Source organism: Castor canadensis, chromosome 8 (genome assembly GCF_047511655.1).
Source record: "Castor canadensis chromosome 8, mCasCan1.hap1v2, whole genome shotgun sequence".
Taxonomy (NCBI): domain Eukaryota; kingdom Metazoa; phylum Chordata; class Mammalia; order Rodentia; family Castoridae; genus Castor; species Castor canadensis.
Genome location: NC_133393.1, coordinates 84,517,830 through 84,537,412, shown reverse-complemented (window position 1 = coordinate 84,537,412; position 19,583 = coordinate 84,517,830). Strand labels below are relative to the sequence as shown.

Genomic DNA, 19,583 nt, shown 5'->3' with positions numbered 1-19,583 from the left:
GTCATGCATTGATTGATTGCTGGGCCCAGGCATGTGTTGACAGTTATCTATCAGAAATGGGAGAGCACCAAGGAGACAAAGCAGCAGGGACAGAGGAAGCAGAATTCCCATGTCAAGGAATGTCAGAGCTGAGCCGAGCTGAAGAAATAGCTGGTATGGATGAAAAGTTAAATGGCAGTGTAAGGATTCACTGATATCACACACTGGTAGCAATGGACTTAGCCGCCTATTACACGTGGCTGTGATGTGTCAAAGGCATACAGGACAATATCAAGAACTGAGTGCATGGGCAGAAGGGCTTCTGTGGGCTGGAGGATGAGAAGCAGATGGATGGTAGGCGAGCAGAGAGGGTGGGCAGAGGGTATTCCAGGCAGAGGACCAGCACAGGGTGTGGCCAGCAGAACCAGATGTACAACCTGAGACTCTCTGATGAATGGACCCAGCTGGCTGGACTGACTAATGTGCCAAGGTAGGCTGGGCAGTGAGTGTGTTGCTGAGTGTCAGGGCTGCCTGCAAACTTCAAAACACAAATGTGGGATGCAACATTCAAACCAATGGAGGGAAAGAAATCACACATACAGCCATTTCTAAGACACAGATCAGATGTAGTCAGCCATCCTAAGCCTCTCTCCTGGGACCAGAACAGTACTCCCAGGCCACAGCAGGCTGGAGGCTGTAGACCCTGCATCTTCAGGTGACAGGGTCCACTTGGGAGTGAATTGAGATCTTACATGTGGCAGGCCAGCTACAAGGAACTTCCAGGCTCTGATCCTTTGCTGAAAAGACTTGACCTTGGTTTTGTAGGATAAGGGTGTTGGGATAGGCTGGCCTGGGGATGTGTTCCCCTTAGTAGTCTTCTGTGCCAGTCTTTCCCTCAGCTTTCTAGTCCTGACAAGCCCCTGACCACTGGTGACAGCCCAGTGATGAGTGGGGCCTACTTCTAACAGTGCTGTAATATGGGCTCATCTGTCTTCTGTTCCCCCAGAAACCAATCAGTTCCAAGAAGAGTTTTACGGCCTGGTCTGATCCCTGCTAGTCCAATTACAGTGTAGCCCTCTGCATACACTGAGCACTTGATAAATATTTGCTCAATGGGATCCATTCCCCACATCTCTGACAGGTGACTGCCTCCTGGACGCTGGCCTGAGCAGCTCACCATCTTCCCCACCCTCCACAGAGGCCACAACTTCTCCCTCCACCTCTCCTCACTCCAAGTCTCCTGGACCCAGCCTCCTAGGACTCCCACCTTACGGGCTGGTCCCCACTGAGACTCTTTGGAAAGAACTTTGCAAAGGTGGAAAGTGTGAGCACTAGCTGGGGGAGGATTGAGAAAGAGAAGCAGAGGAGTTCTCTGCCTAGGCTAGCAGGAAGGAGAAACCTGTTTCAAATACATACTTTATCTGTGCACATACATATGGATATGTGACCATCTAAGTTTACTCATGAGTCATCTTTGCATGAATGTATTGATGTGTGTTCATTTATTAGCCTAATGGATTTTTCCCTATTGTCTATCGAATTTTGCCTACATCAGCATGCTTGGGTTGGGAATGAGACCTGGGAAGTGGAGATGAGCATCCCTGAGAGGTGTACCCCAACCCTTCTCAGCCCCAGAGCTATTCAATGGAGGCAGGATGACCACTGGGGATGTGCATGAGGTTTTTGCATCATGTGAGAAGCGGGACAAGATGTGTTCCTTTTAATCCCAGTGAATCCGAATCTAAACGTATGCTCTCTTGGCACATCAGGTCTGTGACTATAGGTATGTAGGTGTTTAAAGAGAACTACTCAAAGATAAGCACATGCATGTCCCTAATTTGTATAAAGAACCTGCCAAACTAGGCCCATCTTGCTACATCTATGTGAATGGCCTATTTTCTATCTACAAACAGCTAGCACTACCTGTTCTAAATATCTGACATTACCTGCCTGTTTAGTCACCTTCTCTCTGGCTTCAAACAGCTGTAGGCCCCACCTTCTGTCTACCTCCTATCCATTTGGGATACCTCCCCCCTCCTTTTTCTTCCTGGAAGGATCTGGACACACCAGATCCACAAGTCCTGATGTCTTTAAAAGGATCAACCTGGGCAATAAGGCTTATTTGACAGCTGTGATACTTCCAGCTTCACTCTAGTGAAAATCCAACAGCCAACCCCCTCCAACTGGGCACCATGAGGGTCTGTGTCCCCCTGACAGTGGCCATGTTCTGTGGCCTGGCCTGGGCTGGTAAGTTGCTCTCTGGTGGGCATGGGAGTGGGGTGGGTAGAGGTCTTGCCTAAAGAACAGAAGGCTGGGATACCTGGCAGAAGGTGGGGGTTGTGGAACACAGGAGGGTGAACTCTGTCGTACAGCTATGGAGTGATTTTGGCCTGTCTGGTCTGAAGCTATAAGAGCTGCCTCTGGAATGAACTGGATGATATTGAGGGAGCTGCAGGACTAATGGATTAATTTCGTGGAAACCCCTTCTTGACATCTTGGAGGACCAGATCCAAACATCACTAGTCCAACTGAACTTTTGATCTTGTCAAGATTTTGCTTTCTGGGGCCACTGTATGATATAAAGCTGGGGCTGTAGCCTGCTGAGTTGGAGAGGCCTGGCTGTCTTTGATCACTCTCTCTCCTGCTACTTAAGGATAGGTGAGGTTGTCTGGGGTGTGACTTTTCTCTAGGTAAAGCCTTGGGAGATGGGCAGGCTCAGAAGGAAATCAGGAGCCCCTGACTAGAAGGTGGGTCTCACCCCATCTGGGGCTGTTGGTCAAAAGAATGGGTCTTTATTCTGGTGTTAGAGGAACAAACAGTAGAGAAGAGACCTAGCCCACAGTTGCAGGTGATGCAGGAGATAGCTCTGGCAGAGGAAAGGAACATCTTCCTGTTTTGTAACTACAAAACGCTGATGCCTAGGTGCTAATTGGTGGTTAGTGGTGAGTAGGGAGGGGTGCCAAGGGAGGGGGCTGAGCTGAGGGGTGTGGGCAGAACACTCCTCTGCCTGAGGAGAAAGAGACAGAGCTCCATGCCATTCCATCCTCTCAGGTTGTTCCTGCCTGGGACTGTTGAAAGGATCAAATAAGACAATGCAGAAGGAGAGACATCTCAGGGCCTTGGGACTTCAGTTAGGATTGCAATCATAAATATTCCGGGGGGGGCTGACTTTTGGGGTCATTTCCAATCAGGTTGTAGATAAGGAGACCCCCTAATGGGATTCCTAAGTGGAAAACCTTTGGAAGAAGAAGCTGGACCCAGGCTTACCAACTCTGGATGGGACTGTGTACCTCTGCCTAGGACTCAGCTCTGCCTAGGCCCCAGGTGGTGGAGAGGAAGTGGTAGAGATGGAGAGAAGGTGTAAAGCCCTCAGCCTCAGGTCTGTTGGTTGGAGGAAGTAGGGTACATGGGCCACATGGGTCTAGTGTGGAGGAGAGGCTTGTGGCTTAGATTACCCCAGCGTCAGGAGAGGAGGCTGCTTGGACATGTCTGATCTCTGGGGGATGTCTCTGAGGGCAAGGTGATGTTGACTTCAGAAGTGCAGATAGTAAAATCAACCAGGCTTGGTAGAGTGACTCAAGCAGTAGAGTGCCTGTCTAGCAAGTGTGAGGTGCTGAGTTCAAAAAAAAAAAAAAAAAAGTGCTGAAAAAAAAAAAAAAAGCTGGGTGCTGGTGGCTTATACTTATAATCCTAGCTACTCAGGAGGCAGAGATCAGGAAGATCAAGGTTCGAAGCCAGCCACACAAATAGTTCCTCGAGATCCTATCAAAAAACCCTTCACAAAAATAGGGTTGGTGGAGTGGCTCAGGGTGAAAGCCCTGAGTTCAAGCCCCAGTACCACACACACACACACACACACACACACACAATAAAATTAATAAAAAGAAGTACAGATAGTGCCTGAATGCTGGGGGCGAGGGCAACTTTCAGACCTGGGATTGACAGGAAGAGAGGGTGGAGAGGTGAGGCTTTTGAAGGCAGGAGGGAAGAGGTTCTGCTAGTTTCAGTTCATCCCAATAGCTTAGGACTTGGATCCTAGAATGTGAACTACACGGGGAGTTTTGGCCAGCCTTTGTCTTCCTTTTTAAGCCAGGTGCTGCCTAGGACCTTGGCAGTTTCAAGTGAACAGAGAGGCAGGAAGCTGGTCCTGGAGATGAAACTTTTTGGTTGATGAGGTCTCCATTGAAACAGCATCTGGGGGCCCCCTGAGAGGCACACAGTGGGTAGAGAAGCTGAGGGCTGGCATACAGGGGCCTTGTGTCTTTCTTGGGACCAGGTCTTCTTGATGACCAGAGTAGATGGGGAGTAGAGGCTGTTGTACATTAAAGACTTAGAGGGATTTTAGAAGCTGGTGACTCATGCCTGTAATCCTAGAACACTGGAGGCAGAGATCAGGAGGCACAGTTCAAAACCAGCTCAGGCAAATAGTTTGCGAGATCCTATCTCAAAAATAGCAAACACAAAAAAGGACTGGTAGAGTAGCTCTAGCAAGCATGAGGCCCTGAGTTCAAACCCCAGTACCACCAAAAAAAAAAAAAAAAAAAAAGACTTAGAAGGTGTAGAGGAATGTGGTATTTCATGGTGTGTGTGTGTATGGGAGTGTGGGGAGAAGGGTTCAGAGCTCTTCAGGAGAAATGGGAGAATCTAGGGATTGGTTCCAAGAGGAAAAGGCAAAAAAATCAAGAAAAGCAGAGAGTCAAAGAGATGAGGCAAAGGGACGAGAGACAGAAGGCTGCTGGAACAATGATTCAGGCCCTGGCTTGGTGAGTGAGGCCTACACGGAGCATTTGTACCGACAGGAGGTGCGGGGTGAGGGCACTGGAGTGAGTAGTCAGGGTAACCAGTCATCTTAGTGTCCCCAGCACAGTACAGCAAGGTGCCTATGAGGAAAAGTCCTTCCCACCTCTGCCCTACCCTCATGTCCCAAGGTCACCTTGAAGCACACCAAGTTTATAGAGGAATGGGAGGATCCCTGGACATGAGGTTCTTACTGGGGATAAAACTCTGGAGCAGAGATGACAAACTCCACATAGACTGGGCTGGGGGTGGGGTGTCCCCCTGAGCGCTACTGCCAGCTATTCACTTTTCCTTGTCAACGGGTGCCAGTGCTGGAATGGGGTGAATTCCTTCCCTGGACTCTGCTGGTCTGGCCCATTAAAAACAAGGCGCTGATTCGCCCGCATTCTCTCCCGCTGGATCCTGGGTGTACTGCCAGGCTGGCGGAGCTGGCAGCTGACCTGGCTTCCTCCTGAGCTGAACACTTCTCCTTCGGACCTTTGCATGCAGGTGCCAAGACAGATCATTTAAGATTCATGAGCAGTTCCTGAGTGCTTAAGGGGAAAAGTGGCCTCAGGCTGGGTAGCCTTTAGGACAATCCTTAAAGGACACAGGAGTCCCGTCGCCTTGGATGCTTCCGATGCCCTGCATATAATGTGAAGTTAACTTTGACCTGACACCTCTATTATGCAAAAAATATAGACTCTTAGTGATGACAGTTGAAAACCATCAGCAACATATCTGTGTTGACAGCTCAACCCACAGGGTGGCCCTGTTGAAACCCAGGAAGGGAGTAGGCCAGATGGAGTGTGTAGGCAGAGTCCCTGGGCAGAGACCACTGCTCCAGCCAGTCTGAACACTTGCCACCTTGAACATGGCCATGGAATGTTGCCGCTGTTTATTTACATAATAAATACTTCTATGGTTCTCCTATGTGTCACGAACTGTGCTAAGTGCTTTCTAAATATTAACTCATTTGATTCTTACACACATTCTATGAGATAGGCTTCAATAGTTCCCCACTTTTACAGATAAGGAAAAAAGGCACAGGACATTTAATAATTTGTCCAAGATCACATAGCTAGAAAGCAGCAGAACCAGAAATCCAACTCCAAATTGTTTGGTGCCAGAGCCCAGGTTCTCCTCTATCCTGTGCCATCTTCTTGTCAGACATCGAATAAACCCCAACCCGAGTCCAAACCCTCTCTGCAGTAGTCACCTTCACCTGGGACAGACACAAATGGCCATACTAGACCTGTGTCAAACTCCAACTAGAAACATACTGTGGATACAACCTAAGGCAAGACTGGGATTATTTTCCTCCCTTCTAATCTTGGCACATTCCTCACCCTCAAATGTCATTTTTAATCTAACTTATTTTTTACTCAAATAGCAACACAAAATGGCTACTTTATCAGTCAACTTGATACAAGCCCAGGTCCTCACTGTGGTGGCTCTTAGGCTAAGCCTAACTCCAGACCTAGCCCAATTTAAGCTTCTGTTTCCTCATTGATCAGATTCTGACACTCATAGTACATGTGACTCTGATCTTGACATTCTGTGCAGCTCTGAGCCTGACCCCAAAACCCAGCATTCTTCATCTCCGAACCTTAGGAACCTCAAGTGGAAACAAAGGCTCTGTTATCGTCCCTAAAGCCTAGAGTGGGAGGAACCAGCCCTTTGGCTGGATCCCTATCTTTGCTGTGGTGGGCATGGTGAAGTCTGTTGTTTTCGTTTTGCTTTGTCTTTCCAGAATGGTAGTGAGTTTGCATTGTTCCTTTCAAAATTTCTTTTTTTACACCCCTTGTGACCAAAAGCTTGCTTCTGCAAACCATTTGGCTGGAGTGAACCATGTGGTCTGTGGTTGCATAACAGAATTCTGTCCCGAAGCCCAATTCTCACCCACACCTGCCTCATTCCCCACCCGGAGCATAAACTCATCTGAATGTATTCCAAAGGTTGGAAGGGACAGAGAGATGTGACTCAGGGGAAATAGGTTGCAGCAGAGGTCAGTGTAAGGAGGGCAAGAACAAAGAAGCAAAGGTGTAAAAGGGGCAGAGGGAGAGGGCAGGTGGCACCACCGAAGCAGCAATGACTTCCTTTCATCTGCGTGACAGGCAATGGTGGCCTGTGACCCCCATCCAGTCCACAGACCTCTTTCTTTGACCTGCCTGAAGTTTTAAAAACTGGAATCTCTTCACACAAAAATGAAGGTTTCTTTTGAAAATCTGGAGGCTCTGGCAATACCAAGCCACAGTTATATGGGCTGAGAAGTGGCTGCCTAGATTGCAGATAGGGCATCACTCTCAAGTTTGTCACAGTCCTCACCTCTTCCTCCTGCCCTTATCCTGCTTCTTTGATGTCACAGATCTCCCCAGATAGGCATTTGAGTCTGGGATCCTGGTTCCAGTGCTATGAGTCCTGAGCTAGTCATGGCAGGTGGAAGTTTATGCTGGCTATAGGGGAAGGTGGATATTTTTCTCCTCTGCATATAGCAACAACCTTTCCTGCAAGGTGAGGCCCTTCCCATCTGGACACCCTCTTGCAGGCAGTGTCGTTAGGAGGCTCATAGATTACCAGAGAGCTGAGTTTGTGGTCTTTACTGCTCCCAGGAACCATGGACTCCTGTGCATCTCGCTGTAATGAGACGTTTAACCAAGACGCTACCTGCCAGTGTGACCGCCAGTGTCCCCAGCATGGAGACTGCTGTGAGGACTACGAACATCTGTGTACCGGTGAGGCTCCTTTTGGGATGAAGGGTTGGGAGGCATAGCAGGCCAGGCCACGTGCAAGTCCAGCCTGCCAAAAGGGCCATGGTCCTGGGTATCCAGCAGTCCAGAGTGGGATTGAGGACTGAGAGAGGGCTCCAGGACCCAGAAGAAAAGCACTATGGAGCACAGGGCTCAGGGATCTGGTCACTAAACTGGTTTCAGGTTTTCTAGGAAGTCCCCAACTTAAAATTCACCTGCAATATTTGACTGATCAGTATAAACAGTATCTTTGGAGTTTCAGTACCTAATTCCACCAAAGAGAAAAATGATAATATTTTAGCATTATGACATTACCAATTGCCACTCATACTTGAAATCACATGAATATAAAGATGGTAGTGAGCTCTCACATTGTACATGCCACCAGAAGGACTGTGTGTCATCACAGGGACTACCACAACACATACCACTCTTCTCTGGCAAGTGGACTGAGCAGACACATCTCCAAATTGTCATTCCTACACCACCAGTCAAAACAGACACACATTGTCCTTGCAGACCACATGCTCCTTCACTACTCCAATGCCTCAGCTTTAAGTGAATGACTTTTGAAAAATCATTTTTGAATAGTTTCCTTGTTTAAATTCTTCCAGTATTGCAGACTTCCCTCTGAATGATATTCTACTTCGTGATATGAAGCCTCGCTAAGTTCACTGTCAGACTATATTACCTAATTCTTAGGTTGAAAAGCATGGTCACTGAAGCAGTGATAGGTCATGGTCAGCAAGACCACCATATATGGTTGTACAGGTTATGCACTGCATAAGTCTACCCTGGGTGAGCAGCCGAGGCAAACCAAAATCTGGTGTGTCCTTTTCTACCAAGTTGTGTGCCCTGATATAGACCTGGGTCTGCTTCCTGAGTAGCTAGGATTACAGGTGTGAGCTACCAGAGCCTGGCTAGGCTGTTTTAAGTGTTAGAAATCCATACATTTCTTTATTCAGCCACGTTAGCCTACATAGACTTTTGTGAGTTCAGCTGGAGTTACAACCAGCATTCATAATATTTTGTTTTCCTATGGGAGAGAGTTTCTGAGCTACAAATGAGAAACGTAGAGACAGATGGCCCCTAAGCTAAGTATTGTGTGTATCTTGAAATGCCAGCATGGTGGTCCAACCGAACAGGTCATTCTGTGTCTGCTGAATGGGAAGAGAACACCAGACAACAGAAAATGGTGGCCTCTGCTTTAGCCACTGAGCTCTTGACCTGGGCCTGACGTCAGGACCGCTGCTAAAATATGCTATTTTGTGTAAATTGAAAAAGTTTCCATGTGAGTGGAAGCAGCTCTGTGGCACATAGCTAGGTCAACAGATACCACCTTTGGACAAATTAAGAAAAGGCACTTCTTTCTTCCTACAGACCCAGTACCACAGTACCACAAAACAAAACAAAACAAAAAACCCACAGCCCCACAACCTGGTACCCAGTAAGTGATGAGATGTCTGTTGACTGAATGAGTAACTTGACTGGTGGTTCTGATGGGAATAATACAATACTGCCCAGAAAATGCACTAATAGGTTCCAAATCACTTTGTAACAGTACCTTTTCTTTGGAGGATGGTAGGGGTTATTTCACTATGTGATGAGAGGGGAACTCAGATTTCCCAGGAACATTCTTTCTTCTTCTTCCCCACCTCCATCCCGCCCTTGTCTGTCTGGAGTGGAGGCAGCCATGCCTTAGCCTGCCGGCTGAGGGAATGGGCAGCAAGAGGAATGAGAATCCGGAACATGTGGGCTAAAGAGGGAAGCTGGGATCTCAGGAAACGATTATTTGTTGAGGCCTAAGAATTCTCCCCTGACTCTGACCAGGAGTTATGATGAAATGGGTTGTTCTTAGGTGAGGGCTTGTCATTTGAAGAATGTCAAGAGTTTTCAATCCTGAAGGAACCACCCCTGCCTCACCTCCCCTTTTTACAGATGAGCACACTGCATACCAAGATGGTAACATGGTAAGAAATTGTCACCTGGAGAAATTATTTTCATTTTTAGAAAATCTCAGTAATCTGACCTCTGTCGGAAATGCCTTCCATTTTTGGTTTTCATCTTCTGGCATTTGGGGCTTGTCCATTGTACCCCTTATTTATTATCTGCTTTCAGTGGACATTCTTGTCCCTGAGGCTGGGGGAGCTGAGAACCAGGAAAGAAAGGGGGAAGGAATTCTTGAGGATGGCTGTTGACTTTATTTCTCCACCTGCAGCTGAAGATGAGGACCCCACAGAGTCGGAGGCACTCTTGGAGCTGGAGGAAGAGGGCCCTGCCAACAGTGAGCCTGCACCCCAGATGGGAGCCTTCAGGAAAAGGAGGGAACACAAGGATGTGACAAGGGGAGGGGGTGCCATACCGGAGGCCGCAGGCCAGGCCTAATGCAGAGAGCTCAGCTTGGACTGGGGCCCAGGGGGGAAACGCTTCTGGGCCTAAGCAGCCAAAGCAGGGTTGGGTAGTGGGGTGGGGATCAGGAAAGAGAGCCTGAGGTCTGGGGAGGGAAGTGGAAGGGATTTTATTTTTAGAGTGGGAAGATTATAAAAACACCAGGCCAGAAAGCAAATTCGGCATCAGAAGGGACTTCCTGACTGCAGGGTGTGCAGGAATTAAGTTTGTTTGTTGTCCTTCCCTGGAGACCTTTAGTGAAAAAGATCGGGAGGGGGAGCTGGGCCTGAGGGACCGCAGGCAGGGCCCGCGGGTGTTCAGCGCGCCCTCTAGCGGCTGCCTGGAACACATCTCCCCTCTGCCTCTCAGACCTGTACTTGGCACCCAGCTCCTGCCAGAGCCGCTGCGGCGAAACCTACGACAAGCACCACCCCTGCCACTGCAACGACCGCTGCCAAGAGTTTGGGAACTGTTGCAAGGATTTCGAGAGCCTGTGTGGTGACCACGGTCAGTCTGTCCCTTCAGCATAGCCCAGAGACACAGGGACTCTCTAGGGTAGAGATTTCCAAAGCATGGGCCTTGGACTAGCAGCATCAGCATCGTCTGAGATGCACACCAAGGGCTTCACCCCAGACAAGAGACACTCTGGGACAGGCTCTCCAGGGGATTCTGATGCCTGCGCTGTATGAGAACCTTCCCGGAGGGAAAGACCAGGGTGGACATGGCGGCAATGACCTGTGCTGATTTTAAGGGTCCACTAGGCCTCTGCCCTCCAACCTCTAGGGTGTCTGATGGTGGCTTCTTTCCTTCATGTGGGTTTCCAGAGGGACCAGGAGCGGGTGCACAGAGACGGTTGCCTGTACTCCTTCCCTGTGGCTCTGAGACAACCCCTTCCCCAATTCCTCCTAGAGGGCTTCTCCCACAGCAGCGATACCATAACTAATGAGGAACTTAAGAGCGTCTCTGAAAAGATCTATAGCGCAGACACTAACAAGGCCCAGAAGGAAGACATTATTCTCAATAGCCAAAACCGCATCTCCCCATCGGAAACTAGAGACCAAGTGGATCGATGCCCAGAGCCGTGAGTCTCTCTCATTCCTTCTGCTCCCTTCAGTCTCCCCCGCCCCACTCGCTTCCTTTGATGCCCCAGCTCTTTGCAGGATCAAAAGGAGAGGGGAAAAAATAGGTGGCCAAAGACAAAGAAGCCACCTTGGGGTGCTGTGGGTATCCACTAGGCTGTCCAGGCTGAGGGTAGCACTGCTCTTCCAAGAGATGAGGAGATGAAGGTAGAAGAAGAGAGATCTTCTGTGTGGCCTTCAAGAGCATCTGAAGTCCCCCTCTGTTCCCGAACCCTCCCTCGTATGCCATCCCTGGCCTATGTGGAAGTTTCTGGAAGGGTTTCTGCTATATGTATAGGGCTCTCAGTAGGTCTTTGTCCACTTGCCCCAGGCTCTTCACCTATGTCAATGAACAGCTGTTCTCCAAGCCCACCTATGCGGCCTTCATCAACTTGCTCAATAACTATCAGCGGGCCACAGGCCACGGGGAGCACTTCAGCGCCCAGCAGCTGGCTGAGCAGGACGTTTTCCTTAGAGAGATCATGAAGACGGCAGTCATGAAGGAGCTCTATGACTTCCTCCATCACCAGAGTGAGTGAGCCATCCGTCCCTAGGCCCCATAAGGCAGTGGGGAATGGGTCTGTCTGCAGGAGACCCAGTCACCACTGATGTCCCCTCAATGGGGAGACTGGGAAAGCAGATGAGGGGAGAGGTGGGGACTACATGGAGGCCAATGCATATCCGATAGGGATCAGAAACAAGGCCAGAGAGGGCCCCAGAGAAATAAGGGACCCCACCAGGAGCTGAAGGATCCTTTGTCTGGCTTGGAAATAACGCAGTGTTTGGCTGACTGTTAGCCATCTGTGAGTCCCCTACCCTCTGCTTAAGTCTCAGGGTCCCCTGCAGGTTAGGAGCCTCCCCCATCCCACTCCTATCCCAGGACACTTCTCAGCTGCCTCCTGATCCCAGAGTCACACCATATTTTAGGCAGGTGGAGTCCCTGACATTCTTCCTCCCCTGCACTAATATACAGCTTGGCTAGCCTCACATTTTTACAGAAAGAAGCTCAGAGAGGATGGTCCTACTGGGAGGAATTTTAGCTGGAATGTCTATAGATACAGATATGTTCAAAATCAGACCAAAAAAGGTTTTGGCCATAGGACATCTTGGCTTAGGGTTCTGTTTGTTAGTGTCCTCCAAATTCCTTTCCGGAACTCTGGGCAGCTGGGATTTATCTCGGGGATGGCTCTGTCCAGGTCTCTTCTCACTGGCTGTGTGCAAAGTTTCTGTGATCCATCTGTGGAATTGCTAACACTGATTTTAGGTGAAGTCAGCAGCACATGGCATCCTTTGAGGTGGATTGCCGCCCTCTGGTGTCCTCTTTGTGGAATGAAAAAAATCAGAGGAATGACTGAACCCTTAGCTTTTTCAGCGCGAGAAACAGCCAGTCAGCCAGCCAGGGTAGATTCCAGTCACAAAGAAGCTGGAAGTAGATCCAGCATTGGAACTCAAGGGTTCCAATATAGAGGAACTATATCACTCCTCCCCCTTTCCCTCCTTCTCTGTCTAGAGCCCACTTATCCTTTAAATTCTAGATCATGTCCTAACATATTTAGGCTATGGAAGCCTCCCTCATGGTGGCTTTCAGCACATCTCTTTAGAGATTACAGTGTGGCCCAAAATAACCATGGGCCAGACAGACTTGGTTTGAGTACCTGGTCTGTTACTTACTAATGGTGCAACTCTGGTGCATGTCCCCAAAATTTCATGTGTCAGAAACTTAATTCCTTAAGGTGGTATGTCAATGGTTTTTGAAGGTGAGACCGTTTGGGAGTTGAGTCCATTCATGGATTGATAACAAAGCAATAGCTTTGATATAAAAGCCAGCTCTCCTGGCATGGTTGCTCTGTCCTGCCATGTGTCAGAATGAAAGGCGCACAGAATAGATAGGCGGAAAGATAGCTCAACACCAGCACAGGGTTTATTATTTGGGAAGAAGCCCTGTGGAGTGAGTCCCCAGAAAGAGAGCTGGAGCCCACAGCCACTCACAGAGTAGGGGTAGATATAGGAGGTGAGTGGAGAAGTCCCAAGAAGGCCACTGGGTGGGAAAGTCCTCAATGGCCCTTTGACCCTCTGAAATAATGGCTAAAGGCTGGTTATTTCTTCTAGGCCAGGTGGGGAATTTCTAGTAAATGGCTAACAGTGGATGTTTATTTTTCTTTAAGGCAGAGTGGAAAGTTTCCAGTAAGTCACCTTCAAGGGGCAGGGTGTCCAGTTCTAACATGGCTTCCTTTTGTTCACCCTAACACCATGTATATTATGATGCAGCAAGCAGGCCCTGACCACAAGCCAGTACCTTCATACTGACTTCCCAAATTCCAGAACTGTGAGCTACCTAAACTGCTATTTTTTTTTATAAATTACTTGGTCTTGGTATTTTGCTATAATAAGAGATCAGACTAAGACACTTGATCAAGTCATTTGACTTCTCTTAGTTGTATCTGTGAAATAAGATCTTTGAGGATCAATACTTGTAAAGCACTCATTGGAAAATCTGGCACCCAGCAAGTTCTACTAAGGGTAATTATTCAGTTTGTGAAACCATTTGGTTATTTTATGTTAGTCTTGTTTTCCAACTGTGTTTTAAGTCCTTGAAAGGGGGGAATATTTCTGGTATCTTTTTTGGATCCTCCACACACAATTCTGGGAAGTAAACAATATTTGATGGCTCCCTGATTTCAAGCTTCAGCCTTGACCTTTCCTGTGTGTCCCAATGGCTTTTTCAACATCTTCATTTTGCTATCTAACTGATATCTACATAAAACTTAGTGCAATGAGAACTCACAGTTCCCACCTCTTCCTCAGATCTACTCCTCCCTGGGTCATCTCCATTTCATAAACGTACCATAATCCATCCAGTTGCTCAAGCCAAAAGCCCAGGAGTCAGGTATTTCTTCTCTTTACCTCATTGCTTCTCACTCTGTTTCTTCCACCATTACTCCAACTTCTAAATATACCCTTGATCTTCCTCTGCCACCAAGCCACTTCCACCACCAACTTCTCCTCTTTCTCCTTCTCTTCCTTCTTCTCCCTTTTCCCCTTCTTCTCTTCTTCCTTCTCCTCTTCTTCCTCCTTCTTTTTTGTGTTTTGAGACATAGGTTTCCCTGGAATTCTTGGTCTTCCTGCCTCAGCTTCCCAAGAAGTGGGGTTACAAGCATGTACCACCACACCTGGCATCACCAGTAACTTTTTACCTGGACAAAGCATTAGCCTAAAAACTGACCTCTCTGTTCCCACCCATATGACCCCATCCACCCTTTTGCACACACAGCCAGAGTGAGCCTTTAAAAGAAAAGCTCCTATCACATATTTCCCTTGATTAAAGCCCTTTGTGTCTAGGCTAGGCACAGTGACTCATTCCTGTAATCGTAGGCACTCAGGAGAAGAAGATCAGGAGGATCATGGTTAAAGGGCAACCAGGGTAAAAAGTTCATGAGTCTCCATCTAAACCAATAAAAGGCTGGGTGTGGTGGTGCATGTCTGTCATCTCAGCTATGCAGGAAGCATAAATAGGAGGATCATGGGACCAGGCATAAATTCAAGACCTTATTTGAAAAATGAAGAAATCAAAAAAGGGCTGGGAGTATGGCTAAAGTGGTAGGTAGAGTGCGTGCCTAGCAAGTGCAAGACCCTAAGTTCAAGCCATAATACCAGCAAAACAAAAACAACAGCAACAACAACCACAAAACCCTTTGTGTCTGTCCACCACCAAGAGGCTGTAGAGTTGGTAAGTGACCAGCCTATGGAGCTAGACTGTGGGAGCCCAAATGCTATGTCTATCTCTCATGAACTATGTCATCTTGCATGGACTTTATAACACTTGTCTGCCTCAATTTCCTCATCTCTAAATTTGGGATAATTAGTACCAGCCTATGTCAAGATTCAATGTTATTATGTGGAAACACCTAAAACAATGCTGGGCATGCAGAAAGTGGTCTATGAATCTAAAATATTTTTGCATTATTACTATTTGGTTGAGATCTGACCTCCTTGGCATGGCTTGTGGGATCTGGGCCCTGCCTACCTCTCAGACTTCCTTCCCTACCACTCTCTCCAATGCTCACTATGCTCCAGCCACAGAGCCTTCTCCCCAGATCTTTGCAAAGAGAACTCCTTATCCTTCAGGTTTTTGATGAATGCTACCTCCTCAAAGAGGCCTTTCTGATCTTCGTTTCTAGAAAACTCCAGATTGAGCAATTTATAATGAGCAGAAATGTATTAGCTCATAAGTTCTAAAGGCTAGGAAATCCAAGATCCAGGGCCAGCATCTGGGCCTTTGTGCTGTATTATCCATGATGGAAGGCAGAAGGCCAAAGAGGGTGAGAAAGATGAAAAAGGGGCTGAACTTATCCTCTTTAAAAAAACCACTACCTTGAAGAGGAACCCAGTCCTACAAAATGTCATTCATCCATTCATGGGGGCAGAGACTCATGGTCTAATCACCCTTTGAAGTTCCCATCTCTTAATTCTGTTTCTGGATATCAAGTTTCTGATACACGTTTTTTTGGGACATATTAAAATAGCACCTCCCATCCCCATCTCCAGTTGTTATGGGCTACTTTGCTTTATTGTTTTCTTAGCACTTATATGAAATCATACTATTTATTGTTTCCCTATTTATTATTTTTTTCTCCCCTGGAATGTAAATTGTAAAGATAAGAGACCCTCTTCTTGTTTTTCTTTGCTGAACCCTCAGCTTTCAGATATGGGCCTGGCCCCACTGACCACATTTGTTGATTGGATCCCTGTCTCTCTAGAAGTGTTGGAGCAAGTATCCCTTCCCTACTTCCCAGGACTTAACCCAACTTCCCCTCTCCAAAGTCCTCTGTTTTCCTCTCCTCAGACCGCTACAGCTCAGAACAAGAGTTTGTTGAAGACTTGAAGAACATGTGGTTTGGGCTTTATTCAAGAGGCAGTGAAGAGGGGGACTCAAGTGGCTTTGAACATGTCTTCTCAGGTGGGATCACTCTGCTTGGAAAGGAAGAGTGGGAGGGATGAAAAGGAATAGCTTTGGTCAGGAGCAGTGCAGCTGTGGGTATTGATAAATCAGTAGCAAAGCCTGCTAGTGGGAAAAGACTGATTCACTCCCAGGCCAAGAGAGAGGGATGTGAAAACTGTGTTGATGGACAGTCTCTCCAGAGTCTGGGGGAATGAAGACAAGATGCTGGGTATGCCAAGAGGTTGTCTCCTCTGAGTAGTCCTCTACTTCTTACGGTTGGTCAGCTGCTTCCCAAAAGGGCCTCAGAGTTTCCCCACTTCCTTGTCTCCCAGGCTTCCAACAAACCTGGCTTGTTCTTGGAGAAATAGCTGAGAGGAGTATCCCAGAATGGTCAGTAGGCTCATCCAGAAGGAGGGATTGTTCCAAGGACTTGAGCCAAGGACTGGAAGTGTGGCTCAAGTGTTAGAGTGCCTGCTTTGCAAGTGTGAAGCCCTGAGTTCAAACTTCAGTACCACCATAAAACAACACAGGACAAACAAACAAAAAAAGCCCCCAACTTATTTCCAAGGACTTGAGTCAAAAGTAACTCTAGGGAGTCAGGCAAGGGGCTAAGCAGGTTGACATTTTAGGAGTGAGAGTCTGGAGAGGGGATATAGCCTTGGCCTGGGGTGGGGGAAAGGAAATTAGAGAGGAAGGCTGGGGAAGGTATCCTGGATCACCTACCTGAACTCTTTATTGTAGGTGAAGTCAAAAAGGATAAGGTTACCGGCTTCCATAACTGGATCCGCTTCTACCTTCAGGAGAAGGAGGGTCTGGTTGACTATTACAGTCACAACTATGATGGGCCTGTGAGTATCTGGAAAAACCTTGCTTGTGTCTCATTTCCTGTGTTCCAAACACTTAGATTTGCTTCTCACCCAAAGCTCATTGACAGCCTAATGGGGATTGTGAATATGGCATTCTCAATTGCTGGAGGTGGGGTTAGCCAGCCAGAAAATGGGATTCCCTTCCAGTGTACCTCTATAACCGCAGGAAACAGGCAACAGAGAGCACTATGTCTTGGTAGTAGGCAGAGGTCAGAGAAGGAAAACCAAAGATACAAAACTCCCCCTTGCCTGGATATTCTTAGAATGTGACTAGAAGTTTCAACCTGGCTAGTCTGAGCTAAACTCCATATATTTTATAAGAAATCTTTGCTGCCCTGCCCCAGGAAATAATTTGGGGGAAATAAACTTCCTCTTCAATGTGAGAGGGCCACAGGGAATAGTCATGTCCCTGCTACTCTGGAGTGGGTCATACAGACAATGATTCTGGCCTCCTTGGCATTGGTGGCTGCAGACAGAAGATCCAAGTGGGGCTTAGACACAGAGCAGAATGTTCCCTCTGCATCTCCCCAGAAGGCCCCTGATGGACTCTCCACAAATACTGGCAGACTGTTGGTGTTTGGCACCTGTCTGGCTCCCCTGTGTGGCCTTCACCAGACCCCTCTTGCTGCCTTTCCTTCTGCAGTGGAACTCCTACCCTGACGTGTTAGCGTTGCAGTTCAACTGGGATGGCTACTATAAGGAAGTGGGCTCATCTTTCATTGGCAGCAGCCCTGAGTTTGAGTTTGCACTCTACTCCCTATGCTTCATCGCCAGGCCAGGTAAAAAGTAAGTATTGGGCCTGCAGAAGTGTTGGGGCAGTATGTGGGGGTCTCAGAGTGTCTTCAGCCTGGATAGCATCAGGAAGCCTGGAGTCTGATGCTGTGAGGGCTTGGACAAATCACCATGCTGGGCCTCAGTTTGATTGGACAGTGAAGTTGTTAGTTTAGATTGCCAGTTGCCAAACTTCATCTTAGCAGTTGAACCAAATCTCTTCCTTCCCCCAAGTGAAGTCTTTTGCAGGCCCTTAATACATAAAGAAATCAATAATGGAGTTTTTCTGGACCTCTAAGCCTCTCTATTTGGCTCTTGAGGCTATGTGGGAGAACCAGAGAGCTCCAGAGAGAACAGGTAGCCACAACTGGCCCTCATATTCTCTATTGGGGACTTTGGGTCCTACAAATTCTGAAAAAGGAAGCAAACATTACTGAGAACTTTGGCTCTAGAATCAGTAATTTGGAATGATGTTCTGGTAAAGACAAGGAATACCGGTAGAAACTAACATTTAGATTGTGAAAACTCCCTGCCCGTGGGGAGATGGGGCAGTGGCTGCAGAATTTGAGGCAGCTGTGTCTTGGAGAATGGAGCCCTTCTGCTGAGGTCGGGCTGGAGGCCAGGTGAAGTGGTGGTTCTCTTTGACTTGTGGTCTTTCCCCGCAGGTGCCAGTTAAGCCTGGGTGGATATCCTTTGGCTATCCAGACCTACACCTGGGACAAGACCACCTACGGAAATGGCAAGAAGTACATTGCCACAGCCTATGTGGTGTCTTCCACCCAGTAGAGCTTGGAGCTAGAAAGGGGCAGGAAGACAGAGGGCTTGTGATGAACTGATTTGTTATCTGCTCTGAACCAGAGAGGGGAGGGAGGAGCCTCAAATGGGAGGGATTCCCAAGTCCAGAAATGAACAGATGGGAAAGAGAAAATATACAAATTTGGAAAGTGCAGAGAAATGGATACACCTTTGTCTTCCAATATTTTAGCGACACAGACTAAGAAATTGAATCCAGACAGAGAAGGTGGGAGCCCTCAACAGCTTTTTGCTCTGATGTGTGCTGAGATCATGAGCAAGTCCTTGATCTTGCTCAGAGTTCCCTTTAATGTAAATGGAGTGAGTCTGCCCCCTTACTTCTTTTGGGGGTTAACAAGAAGGGAGACCTGATGATATTATTACTGTGAAGATGTTTTTAATTGTTCTTAAGAAGAACAGCAGATAGAAATTCAGTATCATTATGATGGCTGTTATCTTACACAGCTCTGCAAACTGCAGTTCAGCCCTGTGTTGGGCCTCAAAGGAGTCAGGTCACAGAAACCAAGCAGTGGGCCTGTGGTTTTTTCCAGTGTTTGATCCTCCCAAATCAGAATCTGGGAGAATCTGACATGGGACAGAGACGGTAATGGTGGACTTGGGTGGGTGGCCTCCTTCAGGCCTGAAAGTTTTTACAACCAGTTCAGTATCTGCTTCTAGAAGCTTCCCACTTGTAGATATTTATTGCAGTTACAGACTTATGTTTTGATCACAAATGGTTTTTCTCTCAAAGAATTCCCCCTCATAGGAGGAAGGTTTAGCATCAGAGGAAAGGAGTTTACAGCTTCATGTCATTGACAATTACATTAAGGCTATCCATCTGCCATATTTTCAATAACTCTAGAATGGTAGACCATGGAGACCGGGACTCCCTATATCAACCTCAATGTTGCATTTCTCCCCTGAACTTGCTGACAACCAGATGCTGCCTTGTAGAGCCAGGCTAGCATCATGGCTTAGAACTGTCGAGTTTCCAATTAATTAATTGGATGACTTCCAATTAAAGTCATCTAAGAAAACTTGAAATGTGTCTCTTATTTTTCATATGGCCCTGTGACTGCTGGTCTCCCTGCCTTTTCCCTGGAGCATGGATGGGAGTCTTTGCAGAATGGCTTGGAGATTGTGGCATTTGGGTGAAGTCCCCGATGACGCACCAAACCTCTCTATCCAAGGCGGGGAGAAAATT

At 47.6% G+C, this 19,583-nt stretch overlaps 1 protein-coding gene across 2 annotated transcripts; it reads left to right on the top strand.

The window, feature by feature from the left end:
• The first annotated feature begins 1,978 nt into the window (after window positions 1-1,978).
• Window positions 1,979-19,423, top strand: Endou (endonuclease, poly(U) specific). 2 transcript variants are annotated; one of them, XM_020171741.2, is made up of 10 exons: window positions 1,979-2,226; window positions 7,368-7,490; window positions 9,724-9,789; window positions 10,263-10,400; window positions 10,803-10,974; window positions 11,343-11,542; window positions 15,855-15,968; window positions 16,692-16,798; window positions 17,460-17,602; window positions 18,253-19,423. In XM_020171741.2, the coding sequence occupies exons 1-10, from the start codon at window positions 2,172-2,174 to the stop codon at window positions 18,371-18,373; spliced, it is 1,239 nt and encodes a 412-aa protein (XP_020027330.1). In that variant the 5' UTR covers window positions 1,979-2,171; the 3' UTR covers window positions 18,374-19,423. The 2 variants fall into 2 exon arrangements, with proteins under 2 accessions (XP_020027330.1, XP_073939339.1); XM_074083238.1 differs by lacking the exon at window positions 1,979-2,226 and adding an exon at window positions 6,832-7,269.
• Window positions 19,424-19,583: the final 160 nt, after the last annotated feature.